The 14,861-nt window shown below is 34.3% G+C and overlaps 1 protein-coding gene across 1 annotated transcript in view; it reads left to right on the top strand.

Moving 5' to 3' along the window:
• LOC100645202 overlaps nt 1-14,861 on the top strand; it is a 204,384-nt gene that overhangs the window by 178,496 nt on the left and 11,027 nt on the right. Inside the window, exon 5 of the mRNA XM_003397572.4 lies at nt 10,080-10,329. Within this exon, the coding sequence (XP_003397620.1) occupies nt 10,080-10,329 (250 nt within the window). The remainder of the gene's footprint in view (nt 1-10,079; nt 10,330-14,861) is intronic.

The raw sequence follows: 14,861 nt of genomic DNA, 5'->3' as shown, positions 1-14,861 counted from the left end.
AAATTATTATTCCATTTTTTTTAATCATTATTAATTATAACTTTAATTAATATAGGTCTGCTGTATAGGATTGATTAATATTAGTATTTACACATATATTTTCTTTCAATAACGTAATAAAAATTATTTGACATAAATAATAAAATTTTAATATTATGCTAGAATTGACCGGTAACAGAAATATTACCATATTATATTTGAAGTAAAGTATTATAAATATTATTTGATGTAGATAAAATTCCAATGCTTTTCGTTCAATATTTTATATGCTTCCGGAAACAAAATGTATTCATTCGCAAAAATTCGAATATTTTTAATCACCGAAGTATTTCCCCCTCATTTCTCTACAAATTAATTACGTTGCTCTAATCCAATTTATAAATTTCTTACCACCATTGGCATAATTCATAAATATTTTAAATTATAACAAAATCTTCCATAAATTTCCGATATTTGCATTTTTTACATGCAATATTCATTGCACTGTCCTGTCATTAACAATAAAACAAATCTAAAAATATGTATGATATGTATTTATCTATAAATATAATAAACGTACAAAAATTTAATGCATCACATAAGCTATCCTTCGTCAGGAAGTTTTAAAACATGTCCGTTTAAAAATATTCCAAAACTATGTATCTCACATTTGTATCTGACAGGTCAACCGTGACCTCCATTGGGTTAACAACAACGATAAATTTTTGTTTATTCAACATGACAGATAACTGGAAGAAAAATTCAATGACGCGGCTAACGTGACGTTTCAAAGAACTCGTAGGTTGCAAAACTTTTGCGAAACGGGGGCGCGCGATAAAATTAATAAAACTGTCACAGAAAACAGATCGATATTCCAATATCGCGATGTTCCATCCTCACGAATTAATGGTAAACGTTTTTGTACATTCCGCGGGACGTCTCTGTCGCGCGTGTGTAGCTTCAAATGCAACCAAATAGCAATAATAAAAATGGGAAAGCTGGCACGTAACAGAAAAATAAATCTTCTGGTCGGAAAGAAGGCGGATAGAAAAATGGTTTAGGGGGAGGGGAGCGGATAATCATAGAAAAATCCTTCATAGTTGCGAGGTTTGCGGCTTTTCCACCAATTGTCGAGTAATAATGTGTCAAATAACATTAAAACAATATCGTTGGGAAACGTCGCTGCGGTGTGTCGCGACAGAGAGGTGTATTTCATAGCCGCGGTTAGCCTGGAAACCGCCGAGAGAGACACTTCAAAGGTGCCAAAAAGGCTTGACGTTTACGTGCGAAATAACGGTCGAAAGTATCCCATTCTCGGGCGCCGGCAGCCACGTGCATAAATTCGTGGGACAAACTGCCATTGCAGAGGTTTCGCATAGCTACGCCCTTAGGTGCAATGCATAGCGCGACTGCAGTACATTTCGGGATATAAGCCCGCACGCCGTCTCGCTTGTATACACAGTGTCACAAAAATTTCCATTAGAAGCTCGTATCCTACTTTTCTTATGTAAGGGAAAAGCGTAAATATTGCATTGGTTTGGAAATAAGGGACTTTATGGAATTTGAGTATTCATTTTGTGAGATAATAGGAGAAAAGGCAAAGGAATGTAAAGGTTTTTGTTCACTGCAATATGAGATTGGAGTTTTCAATTTATAGTGGATTTTTTAAATCAGATATATAACGATAATTTGAGATATAATTTTCGATAATGCTTTGTCGTAATAATTATTAGGTCCTATAGTACATATTTATTCAACGATGAAAGTTCAAGCAACTATAAGATAACAGTAGTGTACGTTAAATTTCCAAAAAGAAAAATGAAAATTGAATACGTCAAATATGGGTAGTAATAAAATGCAATTTCAAAAATGTTAATTTCAATGAAATATTACGACGTAACATAGTATTTAATTCTCGAAATGTATGTCATATCAGATGAAATATTGAATTTATAACTTCATAAACTTCATACCAGTTCTATTCAGATTGCCAAGCGGTACGATTAAATGTAATATTAATAGTTTGCACTAATTTGTCCTATTTGTTAATTTCATTTGCTCTGTGTATACACAACTTTTGATATTAATACACATTGATGCAATTGGCGCTGCTTTTATAAATATAGAATTAGCAAATTTTAAGTAGAATACATATTATGTGGATCTATTGAAATCTATCAATTTAATTTCTTTTAATTCATTTTTATTTTAACTTCTACATTTAAAAACATTAATTACTGACACCTTCTATCACTGACTTTTAATGTATATCATAATCAAATTATTATCCATTACAATCTATACAAGCAAATATATAGTCCATAACTTTTATTAAAAGTAGCATGGTAGTAATTTCTATTAAAAGTAGAATGCAATTTTGAAACTATATTGTAGGAAGCCAAAAGCATTCACCTTCATGTGTTATACATTGTAACGTTATACATACATAATTCCATTTGAATTGCAATAAATGCACGGTGAAACTACTCATATTCATCACCACAGAAATTTTAAGAGAATTTATATTATCCTTATGGAATTTCTATCTCCCGCTTATTCCGTGTTTGGTCATTGATTCACTTTACATACTATACTTCGCAATTTCATCTTAATCATTTCTATTGAAATATCAAAGAATATTCCTTTGAACCATCTTCTCGTCGTTCTTCTGCATTTTCTTAAATGATATAATATCTAAGATATATTGCAAGATATTCTACATATGAACTTCCAAGCTTAACAATGTTATAACTATTTCAAGGATGTAATCCATAATCAGTGCCTTAGTGTGCAAGAAGGAATAGACGTAGCTGGTCTACTTGGAACGATTAAGATCTACTTGACGTAATGCATTCGTCATTCTAATTCACACTAGAACTAATTTAAAGTCTTTCTCTTTTATCATTTTTTAATTCACGAGATATATGAAGAAGATAGAAAGATCAAACTTCAAAATGCCACCAGTTTTTTAATTACTGACTTTCTTCTTGCATTCTGCTACCTGCTATAGTCAAACTCATCCTAATTAAAAACGTCTTCAAGAGGAACAGTGAGAAGATCTTTTTTGTGAAGCGATTGCTTTGAAGGACCATCGTCAATTTTACGTATTCAATGATAACTTCATATTTGTGCTTAAAAATTAAGAAAAATACCTATATTGAATTTTCACATTCATGTTTCACACTTGATCAATATAAGCATGAAAGTCGTGTCACGTTCCAGTGCCAATGAAATTTTAAAATATATTATTTAATATGCAAGATATATAGCGACTCAAAGAAATTATCAGGCTCTACATTTCATGTTTATAGTAACAAACTCTCGTAATCATATAAAAGTACTACAAAAAGATACGAAATTTAATATATCAAACTTGCATTTAATTATGCTATAATAAATACAATACTTCGTCTAGCCACTGTACGCATACAAATTTTTGTACGATAAATGTTCAAATACTTTCATGAGCCACGATAGTACACGTAGCAAAATAGTTTGGAAATTTCCATCGAAAAGTCGCAAGCACCGCGTAGAACGGACGTGGTAAGCGTTAAGTCTGCCGCGAGGCGGTCGTATATACCAAATAGATACAGGTGTGGAGTTATAGCACGAGCAATCGTACGTGTGTTTGCGTACACACTGTTGCACTTTGTCGTCGGAGGTACGTCGTAAACTGTATCGTTCGCCAACAATCGTCGTCCCTGGACGAGAAACGCGCTACACTGGTGTCATCCTTGTCGCGACCTGGTAATCCCGCCGCTGGTTTTCAACCGACCTCTACACTCGTGCACGAGGTGATGTCGGGTCTTCGACGAATACAGAAAGCAGGTGCGCGAGACACAGACCCAGTTGGAGCGCGTTTTCTCGGTTTTCTCTAATTGAATGGAGCGGTTGAGGGTTTAACCCCTTGCTCTTGGTGTGTACGTTTGTTTGTTTCCGAGCCTACGTCCGCCCCCTGTGTGCTCCATCCTTCGTTCTCGAACTAATTGCTTATGACCTTCGTGCTGCTGCACTTCTTGCGCGAATTCAATTAAAGTCACGAACCGATACGAGGGTACCGAGAGTCGAAAGTTGCTTTATCGCGAGAACGTGGCCACGAGTGACCTGCTTGGATTATTCGAAAGCTTCAATTATCGCTGTTCGATTTAGTTAGTTGGTTCAACTTTGGAAAATTTAGATTTTTTGAAGTTCAGATATGTGTTTTTTCTTTTTGTTTTTCTTATTATTTGGAATCGTATCGATTGCCAGGGTTGTTGGAAAAATAGATTCTATGTTCAAATTCATTTGCACTGCATATCTACATCTATAGAAACAAATAGACTCTAAATTCGATCCTATCGTAAGCATTAATCGAAAGTAGATTGCTTAAACTGTGATAAAGTGTCATAAAAAAATATATAGAAAGCAGTATCGTGCAAACTCTTGCACTCCACTTAAATAATAGTGCATTCATTTATCTAAGTAATATTTATACAATGTCAACGTGACTCTAACAACCATTTCGTTCCATCAGCGTGTCTGCGCCATTGATTTAAATCTGCGATAACTAGTTTTATTATCCCATTGATTGTATTGATACACATATACATACAACGAGGACACAGAATTTGTGGAAGCGATATGTAACAAATTCGGATAATGTCGGCTGAATTAAAGCGATATCGAATTTTAACAAATCTCTACTACTCTTAAAATTTTACCGCTATTTCCATAGATTAAAAATAAATATTCATTCGCAACAAAAAACACGTCGGTATCTCAAATTAATATCTAAGTCAATAACTTGTTTAATATTTCTGTGCCCGACCGAAGTATCTTTTCCAGCATGTAGAAAAGGAAAAAGACCAACCAGGAAACAATGCAGCTTCCACCTTTCCATAATTCATAGTCGATTGTAATCTCTTTTAACCCATTTCTAGTCCGAATTCTGAAAAGTAGCCGCCAGAAGGATAGAATCTATTTATCAACAAGGCTCGATCTATACAATGGCTAACGAAAGTATTTGAATACTTACCATAGAAAACTTTTATGCATGAATATGGTACATTCTGTATAAAATGTTTTTAAATTTCAATAACATATTAATAAAACATGACTCTCATGATTACATCGATAAAATTTGCAATCAATAAAATGTATATAGAAGTTGTTACGAGGTATTTACGGCTTGTTATATAATAAACAATACAATCGAATGTCAACATTATTGCATGTATTTAAAGTAAATATCTTGTAGCTCCCATGTACATATTCAGATTCATTTAAAGTATTACCAATATAAACATAACAATCGTGTCTTATTATCGATGAAATCTCAAAATATTTTATGTGAAACGTATAATATATTTCTAAAAAATATTTGTAAGTATTCCAATACTTTCGTAAACCGCTGTATCTTACAAGTAGAATGATAACCATCAACACTGCACGACCATTAATCATCGGGATTCTATTTTTTCGTCTTAGACATACAACCGAAAAGGGTGTGAATTGCATAATTTTTCAACCAAGAAAATCCCAGTACCGGTGCTTACAACGAGTATCCAACGCGTACACATTTATCTCTGACTGACACAGATTTGACAAATCGTTAAACACTAGCGATGTACACACGTACTCGTTGGAAATGAATTTTTCCGTGTTCTGCTTTTCCGCCATGTTCCACGGCTGGAATTAATCGATGGCAATCCTTAACGCGTTACGGCGAGAAAAGTTGGAAGAAGTTTGAAACGCGTACACCGTAAAGTAGAATTCGACACGAATCGTTGCTGGTACAGTCGAGAACGACGTTCTTCGTCGACAATAAGCTAACGAGGATTCTTTTCAAAGGTTTCGAAGAAATGGCTTCTGCCGATTGTCTATGATCAAAGTCCCCACAGATGTAATTTCACGACGGTAACCCTGATTCTTCATTGTGGACTGCGATTGCTGGCGAAACTTTTTCGGGGTAACTGTCGCTGGGCTTCGTTACGCTTGCGGGTATTCCTGTCGTTCGTTGTTTCTATCATTATTTCCCGGTAATAATAATTCAATAGGCAAAAGTGTAATCCTATACGAAAAAATAAGGTGAAAACATGGAGTAGAATTCTTTTTATGAGACTTGGTTTTCGAGAAAATCGAGTTTGAAAGTTTATTAAGTGTCTAAATTTAAATTAAAAATAAATCAAACAATATTTGTTCATATGTTTCGATTTTAAGATAAATCGAATTTAGAAACTTGTTAAATATACATAGTCCAATTATCGATTGAATACCAATGAATAATCAATAAGAGGTTATTATTCAGGTCAAAATAAGTAAAGATGTAGAATAAAATTGTTACATTTAAGGTCTCATTTTCAAGAAAATAAAGTTTGTGAATACAGTATATATGTTTAGTTAATGTAGATAAATTTTCAAATTGAATTTCCTTGTACACTAGTCATAATGAAGTAAATGATGTGCATAATATTAATACAATATATAAGGTGCATCTATATGATATACTTTATTCATTTAATAAATTTGAATTTCACGTCCTTTTCTAACCCGTTATGTCGCACCTATATACGCGAAGTTTATGCCACACGCCCTGCGCGACTAGTGAAACAAGTCAAAATCAAAGAATCGGTCAGAAAAAGAACATAAACATACTCCTCTAGCAATCCAATATAAAATAATGAATTTTAATGAGCGTATCGATAGAAATGCAAGGGTATATTCGAAAAAACCACCGACTCCCTTCCATTACAACAAAACAAAAAGGGAGAAAAACTCGTTACAGAAACAGAATACAATGTTTTCTCTGACTTTCCTCCGCTTTTAGCTTTCATTTATGCAGCTTTTGTGTACCCCTTCTTTTTTTTCTAAATAAATTCCACCGCAGTTTCTGAATTCGGTTTCCTACACCCTCTCTTGCAACGAAACACGAAACAAATAAAAAAAAGAGCGAGGGAGAGAGAGAGAGAGAGAGAGATGAACGAGATGCACGAGACGTTGTTCGGACGCTCTTCTATTTCCTTCCGTGTTTTCGCGCAATTCGCTTTTCCATTTCCATGGTTACTCGAATTTATGAAGAATGTTCATCGAAATAATAATAAATCGCGCAGGATAGGAACGTTTGTTACATTTAAAAACGCGTTACTCATCGGTCGCGAACACGACAGAAATGCCCGTGTATTTGTTCTTATACAAGTGCTGGTTGCGTCATGCATTACTCGCAACGCGTTATAGCGAAACATTGATTCATACCTCGAACCGGATTTTAAAGCGATGTTTGTTAAAAGATTCATCGGAATATCCGGTACACTGAATTCAATTTGTTTAATTTGCGTTCAGCATCGATTTTATAATGTAGTATCGTAAGAGCAACGTCATTCCGAAAACATTCCATAAATAACGCGCATATTCGCGTGCCAAGTTACGTTATGGTTTTTGTAAATAATGTAAGGTTCTTGTTTAAATTAATTTCATTATTATTGCGAGGCAACTTTGTTTGTAATTTCTTTATTTGTATAACAAAAGTAATATTTCTGGCAATTTTTGTTGCCCTCTCTTTTATTTCGCGTATCACGTATTTTATAAATTTTTGTTTTACCATGATGTAAAAAGTCACATTTATCATCGGTGACTCGTGTCGTTATATTTTTGTAATTATTTTTAATTTAATATTCAAAATAAAAAATTTTACTTTTTAGTGAAATACATTAATTAAATCAACATTATAATGGAAGTGGAAAGGAAATGGTAAAAAGTGTAAAAAAATTTACGAAGGGAATGGGAAAAAATTTACAAAAGGAAAGTATCTTGCTCTTTAATCCCTAAAAAGATAACTTCCTGCCTTGTGTACTCGTTTCGAATAGAAAATGAAGATTGCACGGCAATGCAACAAGAAAAAACAAAGTTGTAACAATTTCTATCTCTCTTGCAAATTACAACGTAGCTTGGTCAAGATTAACAATAATAACTATCTAAACATAATAACCACAAGTTCTCAGTAATAGATCCAAAACGTTGTACAAATCGAACATTTTACAGTTTGTAATCAAACAAAAAGCTTTATAGCTAATAAACTATTAAATTATAAATGATAATGATTAATTAACAATTTGATATGATGTTAAAACTAAGATACTTTTATGAATTATACTTTTAGTATATATTCTTTTAGTAAACAGAACTCACTAAATAATAATCTATAATAATGGCAACAACAACAACAACAACAACAACAACAACAATAATAATAACCAGAAAGATAAACATGTCAATGATAACAAATTAAACTGAGAGAAGGATGTTATGTTATGTTTCTTTTACTCTAAATTACGATTTTCTACACACTCGATTGTACGAGAAACATTAACAAAATTGTTCGTTTTAGCATATCGAAGAAGTGAATCATTAGCGCATAATAGTATCTCTTCTGGTAACCACCGATTCCTATCAGCTCGACGAAATCCCCGCTCCTCACAGATTCCATCCTAATCATCGACCTACTCAAACTACCAGCATATTCCTAATGCTGAATGTTTCCATATCCAAAGAGCAGAAATACTCTAATCTCACTGATGAGTTCACTTCTAGGTCTATCTCCGCTTATTAACCATACTATCCATTGTTGCTTAACTCACATAAGCCTGATTGCTCCGAGATATTTTCCGGTTAACTTACGTAAATGCTAATTACACGCGCAAAGATCGCTCATCTCATTCTATACCTAATATTTACTTTGCTAGAGTGTTTCGGAGGAAATGATGTAGCACATAGTAAATTGATCAATGTAACAAACATTCAAGTATGTCACATTACCTTCAAATAAATTTGTATTTAAGAAAAAGTATTGAAGAAGATGACGGAACTCTGAATGAAATTTTATAAAGATCGCAGATCAAGTTTGAGAAGGTTTGAATATTTATTTAACAGGCGGACTGCTGATATTTATATGCTTATGAGAAACTTTAATGCGCAAAAGTTTACAGAATATATATATATATATATATATATCTGCGATATTCAAAAATATACAGAATATCCGAGGCAGAGTATTTGTTTCTTAAAATATTTAATAAATGGAATAAATCTGCAATGTAACGTAATGGTTCATGTTAGATACTTATATGGGTTGTCGTTTACTAATAGTTTCTGACACATTCTCATTCACATTACGTTCTATGGACAACTATTATGATCGAAACACATTGAATGTGTTAAATCTCGGAAGAATAATTCTCGAAGCTCAAACTACCATTAAAGCCGTTAAAAGTGCGAGTGTACATTGCTATGCACGTTCAGGAGTATCAAGAAACTTGTCAGCATCTTTCCTCGCTGGAAAGTTTTAAGTAAATCTTAGCCGATCCACTTGCGATTCAACCCGCCGTGGGCCGCTCAACCGAATAACTTACTTTCAACGCCATCGCCAGTTCTTAGAACGATAATGATCCATTAAGAAACTCGGAACTCGGGCATTCCTTGTGAATATTACGAGTTAGCTAGAGGGAGAAGCTTCTCTCACAAGAGAGACGGATTTAACAGAAGAAAAAACGTTAATCGGAGGAACACGAAGGTGCCGGAAACGGTCGCCGAGTCTTTCGACTTTTCATCGAACTGGAAGGAGTCGTCTTTGTGCTTAACGGCCGGTACCAGCATGCGGTACTAAATGGAGTGGGGGGGGGGGGAGGTGGAAAGGAAGGATCGAACGAACGAAACGAAGAGCTCGCTTCCCGATTCCAGATGAACGGATTTCGTTAAAAGCAGATTTACATTTCACCGGCCACTCTCTCTTTCTCTTAACTTCTTACTATTTCCTTTTTACTCTTTTCCTGTGTAAACCGTTATTCTCTCTATTCCTTTGTACTTTCACGTTCTAATATAAAAAAAAAAGAACAAGAAAATAACATCAAACCATCGTATGTATTATAGAATTTACATATTAATTAATTAGACCCAAGTATATTAAATTTCGTGTCATTTATACAGGTAGTACACATATAGCCAAAGACAAAAATAAGTGAATAGATAGTGGACAAAATGTGAATATTAATTTCGATTGTTTACCTCCTTTTGTTTGATTCCTCCCGTGATGCCAAGATGAAATTTCATGATGATTTCTCTCTGTCCAGGTGGAGTCGTACACGAATCATCAGCCACAGCCGTATCCACACCAGAGGTGGGATCGTAACGACGCTTCTTCGCCCCATACCGATCAGACAGAGAATCTTCAGTGGATCGAGATCAGGGTGAATCTTCAACCGTTCCATTTCTCGAACGGCCAGTTGAATTTACGATGCAGCGCTCAGATTCCAGGCATATATTCGGCGATAAGCGAGGTGCAGCTCGGTGCTGGACTGCGTGAACCTGTGCCAGAGAGGGGTAATACGAATTTTATGCTGACTTTGAATGAGAAATTCTGAATATACAACACCCGCGCACACAGACACCTTGACATGTAAAATTGCCCAACGTTTTTTATTTTTCTTCTTCTCTTTTTTGAAAGAGAGAGAGAGAGAGAGAGATTTAATCTCGCACGATGCCGCAAAGATAAGAATGATGAACGAATTTATTGTAAAAGCTGCACTCTGGTAATTTTTCAGCGAATTCGGAGGGCTTTAGAATCAAGATTTTCGAGACTGCTCGCTGTTGGACAGTTGAACATTCTATTTTTAATGATTCAGTGAGGATCTACAGTTAGTGATAGGGATTGTAGTTGGTTATTCTTGAAGTTCAAATACTTTGGATTTAAAATTCGCGCCTTTTTTTATTCTTTCCTTTGTTATGATTTTGAAATTTATATTTACACTTTCTTTACGTATAATATAAATAATAGAAGAACCGCAATATGAATTTGTAAAGAATTTAATTTTTGATATCATAACAGAAAATATTACTAGAATACTACAGAAAGATATTTGTCAACATATTTGATATGAAAATATTTTTACACTTTTATAGACTGTCTATTATTACCACTGATAACGGAATAATGTAAAGCTACCACCTTGCATGGTTCACTATGTGAATTCTGTAACTTATTCCAAACCGTACTGTGCAGTAGATATCAACACAAGTCGCACGATTCGAAACTACAATAGTCTACTACCATTTTAACGTTCTCTATTTACATGTACCTAAAAAAATGACAAAAAATACAGTATTTCAAAAATCCCCAACAAATGGACGATACAACTCTGGCTGTTCTCTATTATTCTCTCATCGGATTATCCTCAATATCTACAGTTAATGCGAAAATATTCACTGAAACGACCCCTAGCAATACAACCATTAAAGCCTCGGGGAAGAACATTGTTCCAAAAGCAGCGAAAACATCTGAACTAACAGAGACACGTAATACACCCGGTAAAATTGAATCACTTAAGAGCCTCTATATAACAAGCCAAAGCGGAGAATCCCCCCTATGTTTTTGAGCTACTGTTTACGTTTCATTCGTATTCCCGACGAATTCCCCTTCGTGGCTGAAATTCCGCATAAATCTCGAAACAGGTTGTTTGTTCTTCGCTTTATTTTCTTTCTTTTTTTTTTACCCGATTTCAACACGATGGACGAACAGACATGGCCCACGAGGAACCCGCTTGTGGTTGTACGCCGCGGATAATAGTTGCACGCTCGGGCTTACCAACCCGAAGATTAGCCGGTCGGTCGCACAGGCTAATAAATTTCGAGAGTTAGGGTCCACCCACTCGAAATCGGAAAGGAAGCCTCCGGTGCACGCCGCGCTCGCTTCCTGCACGCGACGTCGACGAGATTTAATTGACCGGCCACGGCTAGAACCGAGACTCCTATTACCTTTTCCGCAGCTCCTCCTTTCCCTCACCGTTCTTCTTTCTGGGCGGCCGAGTACGTCGTTTCCAGGGGAGTATATTCAACCGGATTTCCTGTCGCGACTAACCTGACGTCTTATGACGACGCATAGGTATTTTACGTACAATGAGGCACACAATGCAATTTACAACTATTGAATACGAATAATCAATGCTCTTTAATACTGTACGCTCGAATAATGTTTCTTCTCTACCCTGGTCTTAACACTCAATGTTAATAGGCTATCTAAGTAGTCCTCGATATCAATGTCATCTAAAAAGGAAATTTTTCAAATTCGATCATCAAACATTGTTTTTCAACAAGTTCACGTTCAATCAGTTTTACAAGGTTAAGTATATTGTGTAGACTTTTCGAACCGTAACACGATCATGTTAAAAAGCTACTTTTGAATGAAAAATTTCATTTACTGCAGCATGTGGGTGGATCCCGGTGAAATTTGAGTTTACTGTTGTAGAGTCAATAAAGTTTCATTTCACTTGGCTTTTGATTACTTAAGGTATGTCATAGAGCGAAGCTTTTAAAGAGGAGTAATGGTACGAAAGTTGCCCAAATTGAGACACACAAGTAGAAATTTCGCACCACGCCCGACCTTCGCCTGTTACTTATGAAAATAAGTATACTTACATACGTGTAGTATACTACAACTATACTATGAGTGTAAAGATACATATATTATTACGTCGCTCTCAGGAAAAAATTCTAAAAGTATTGAGAATATCTAATAGTCACTGTTGAAGTAACTACTTCAAGGAAAAATCTACATCTTTTTCTTCTGTATATCCGTAACCTGGAGACCGCTGTTACGAAGAGAATAGAATTTAGTGAAAAAGTTCAAGATAAGGAGATCCATATTATTGTGCCCTTGAATATAAATTTTGTTTTGGGTTACAAGGTCTAAAAATAAAAGAGCTATAAATATACGAACGTGCTCCCTGTCATATCTTTTTATTGTATTGTAACACTCTAAGAGTGAGGATCTGGATCAGCACATACTATACTTATACTTATACCTATACTTATTTCAATATATTTTTTTTATTACAAATTCATCAACTCGTTCCTCTATCAGTAAGCCTCAACAGTCACACACACAAGGAATAATTGATCAAGAGTTGTGAAAAAAGATTACTAATTTTCATTGCCACTGTTCATTGTTCGTTAAAGTTCTAAAATATATATATAGAAATTATAATGTCATTGTTCAATGAGCTTTTAACGAATAGGAATATATAAGAATATTTAATGGTAATATTATATGCTCGTTTTTTATTATTATCTTTCAATGCACTAGAAGAGTTACAAGTATAACACATTTGATCTTTCCTGAGAATTAAAGACTCGCCAACAATTAAATTACGTGGAATGGTATAAATATTCAAACATTTTGCATCTTTTATCATAGTAAAACGGTATGAACGCAGCATCTGTCAGAAAGAAATTAATCCTTTTTCCTTAATGTTATCGTTAGCAGAAAGAAAGTGTAGAAAGTAAAAAGCAAAGATATTAATGAAGGCGATTAAGCAATGTCGGAGAGTGTCTAGCAGAGAAAAATATGAAACGTTTTCGATTTTTCAACTAGAAGAAATTTACAATTCAATTTCCTTAGTATTCTGACCAAGGTGAGAACTGTACTCAAAACAATTACAATCACGTTTTCTGATCGTTGTATATTTAAACCTTACAATTAGCAGTGTAACATTCCTACAAAATATTTATATGAATTATCAATGTACAATGTTATCATGCCATTCATATTATAACAAAAAAAAAAAAAAAAAAATGAGGAAAAAGGATGTTAGAAAACGCTAATGCTTGCAAACTTTTTATCAATCCCCTAACTTTTGCTTAAATCAAACAATTTATGAACATACTTATTTTAAAATATAAACATTTCGAAATCGTATAACTTGCCTTCGCCTACTTTAAGAATATAGAACGAAGCACATTTAATACTGTTGCTAAATTTTATTCCAGATATTTAAGAATATAGCCAGATTTGTCTAATTTCTCATTCGAACATTAATACTTGAACAGGAATTAGTCTCCGTGCTGTTTTATCGCATTGAAATTCTTATTATCTGCAGTGCGGCGTTGCGCACCGGTTTCGAAATCGAACTGAATACGATTTCCGCACGATTGAAATAATCACTTTGCTGCCGTGGAAACGTGGAACTGTATCATTCTCTTAACAAAAGGCAATGAATTATATTCCATCAGGGCAGAATATTTATCAACGAAGCATGCTGCAAATAAAAAAGATCTTAAAATTTCATCCCGTTTTTATCGACGAGTCCCGGCCGCTCCGCTGCTCGATTAAATTGAATTTTAGCGCATGCAAGTAGAATATGATGGATGGCGTCAGACGAGCAGCTCCGTTGTCGGATTAAAACGCGCACAACTCACTAGTTTCTTGCGTGAAAATCATTTCGCAGTTAGGTATTCATGGCGTTCAGGCCTGTTATTTATCTTTCAAAGATTCAATTGTTTTCTCAGAATTATTAAACATCTTAAACGTTTCTTTTTATTTCGATATTACGAGGAAAGGTGATGCCATGTTATTATGCGAATATTAAATTATCGGTGCATAATTAATAGACTGCAGGCTTTCGTGCAAATTTATATCTGTACGGAAACAATTAAAGAAATGAAATTTCAGTAGAAATTCGTCTTATCTATTAAAAATTAAAACAAGTACTTCGTCCTCTTTAGTTATCTGTGTTCTTTACCTTTTAATCAAAGCTCTATTATTACACTGTTATGAACTAAAAGCGAAGAGCGAGAAGATAGCAATAAAACTTTAGTTTTCTTCAGTTTCAGAATGGTAGATGGAACTCTTTAATTAAACAGGGCAGTATTCTACTTTGGATATTTTATAGATTTTTCTATATTATATGCAGTCTCTACCTTTACATTCTTAAATTTTCCTTAAATGCGCAAAAATCCGAGTTATAATAATTACTGCTGTTAAATTTTTCAAAATTTGTTTATAGACTTAGGAGTACCTTTCGTAACCTATCGCATGAAGATAAGATATCCGAAGTTATTGAACCACCCTATAAATATAA

The sequence above is a fragment of the Bombus terrestris genome, chromosome 9 (genome assembly GCF_910591885.1).
Source record: "Bombus terrestris chromosome 9, iyBomTerr1.2, whole genome shotgun sequence".
NCBI classification, from domain to species: Eukaryota; Metazoa; Arthropoda; class Insecta; order Hymenoptera; family Apidae; genus Bombus; species Bombus terrestris.
This window is presented reverse-complemented; position numbering and strand designations above follow the sequence as displayed.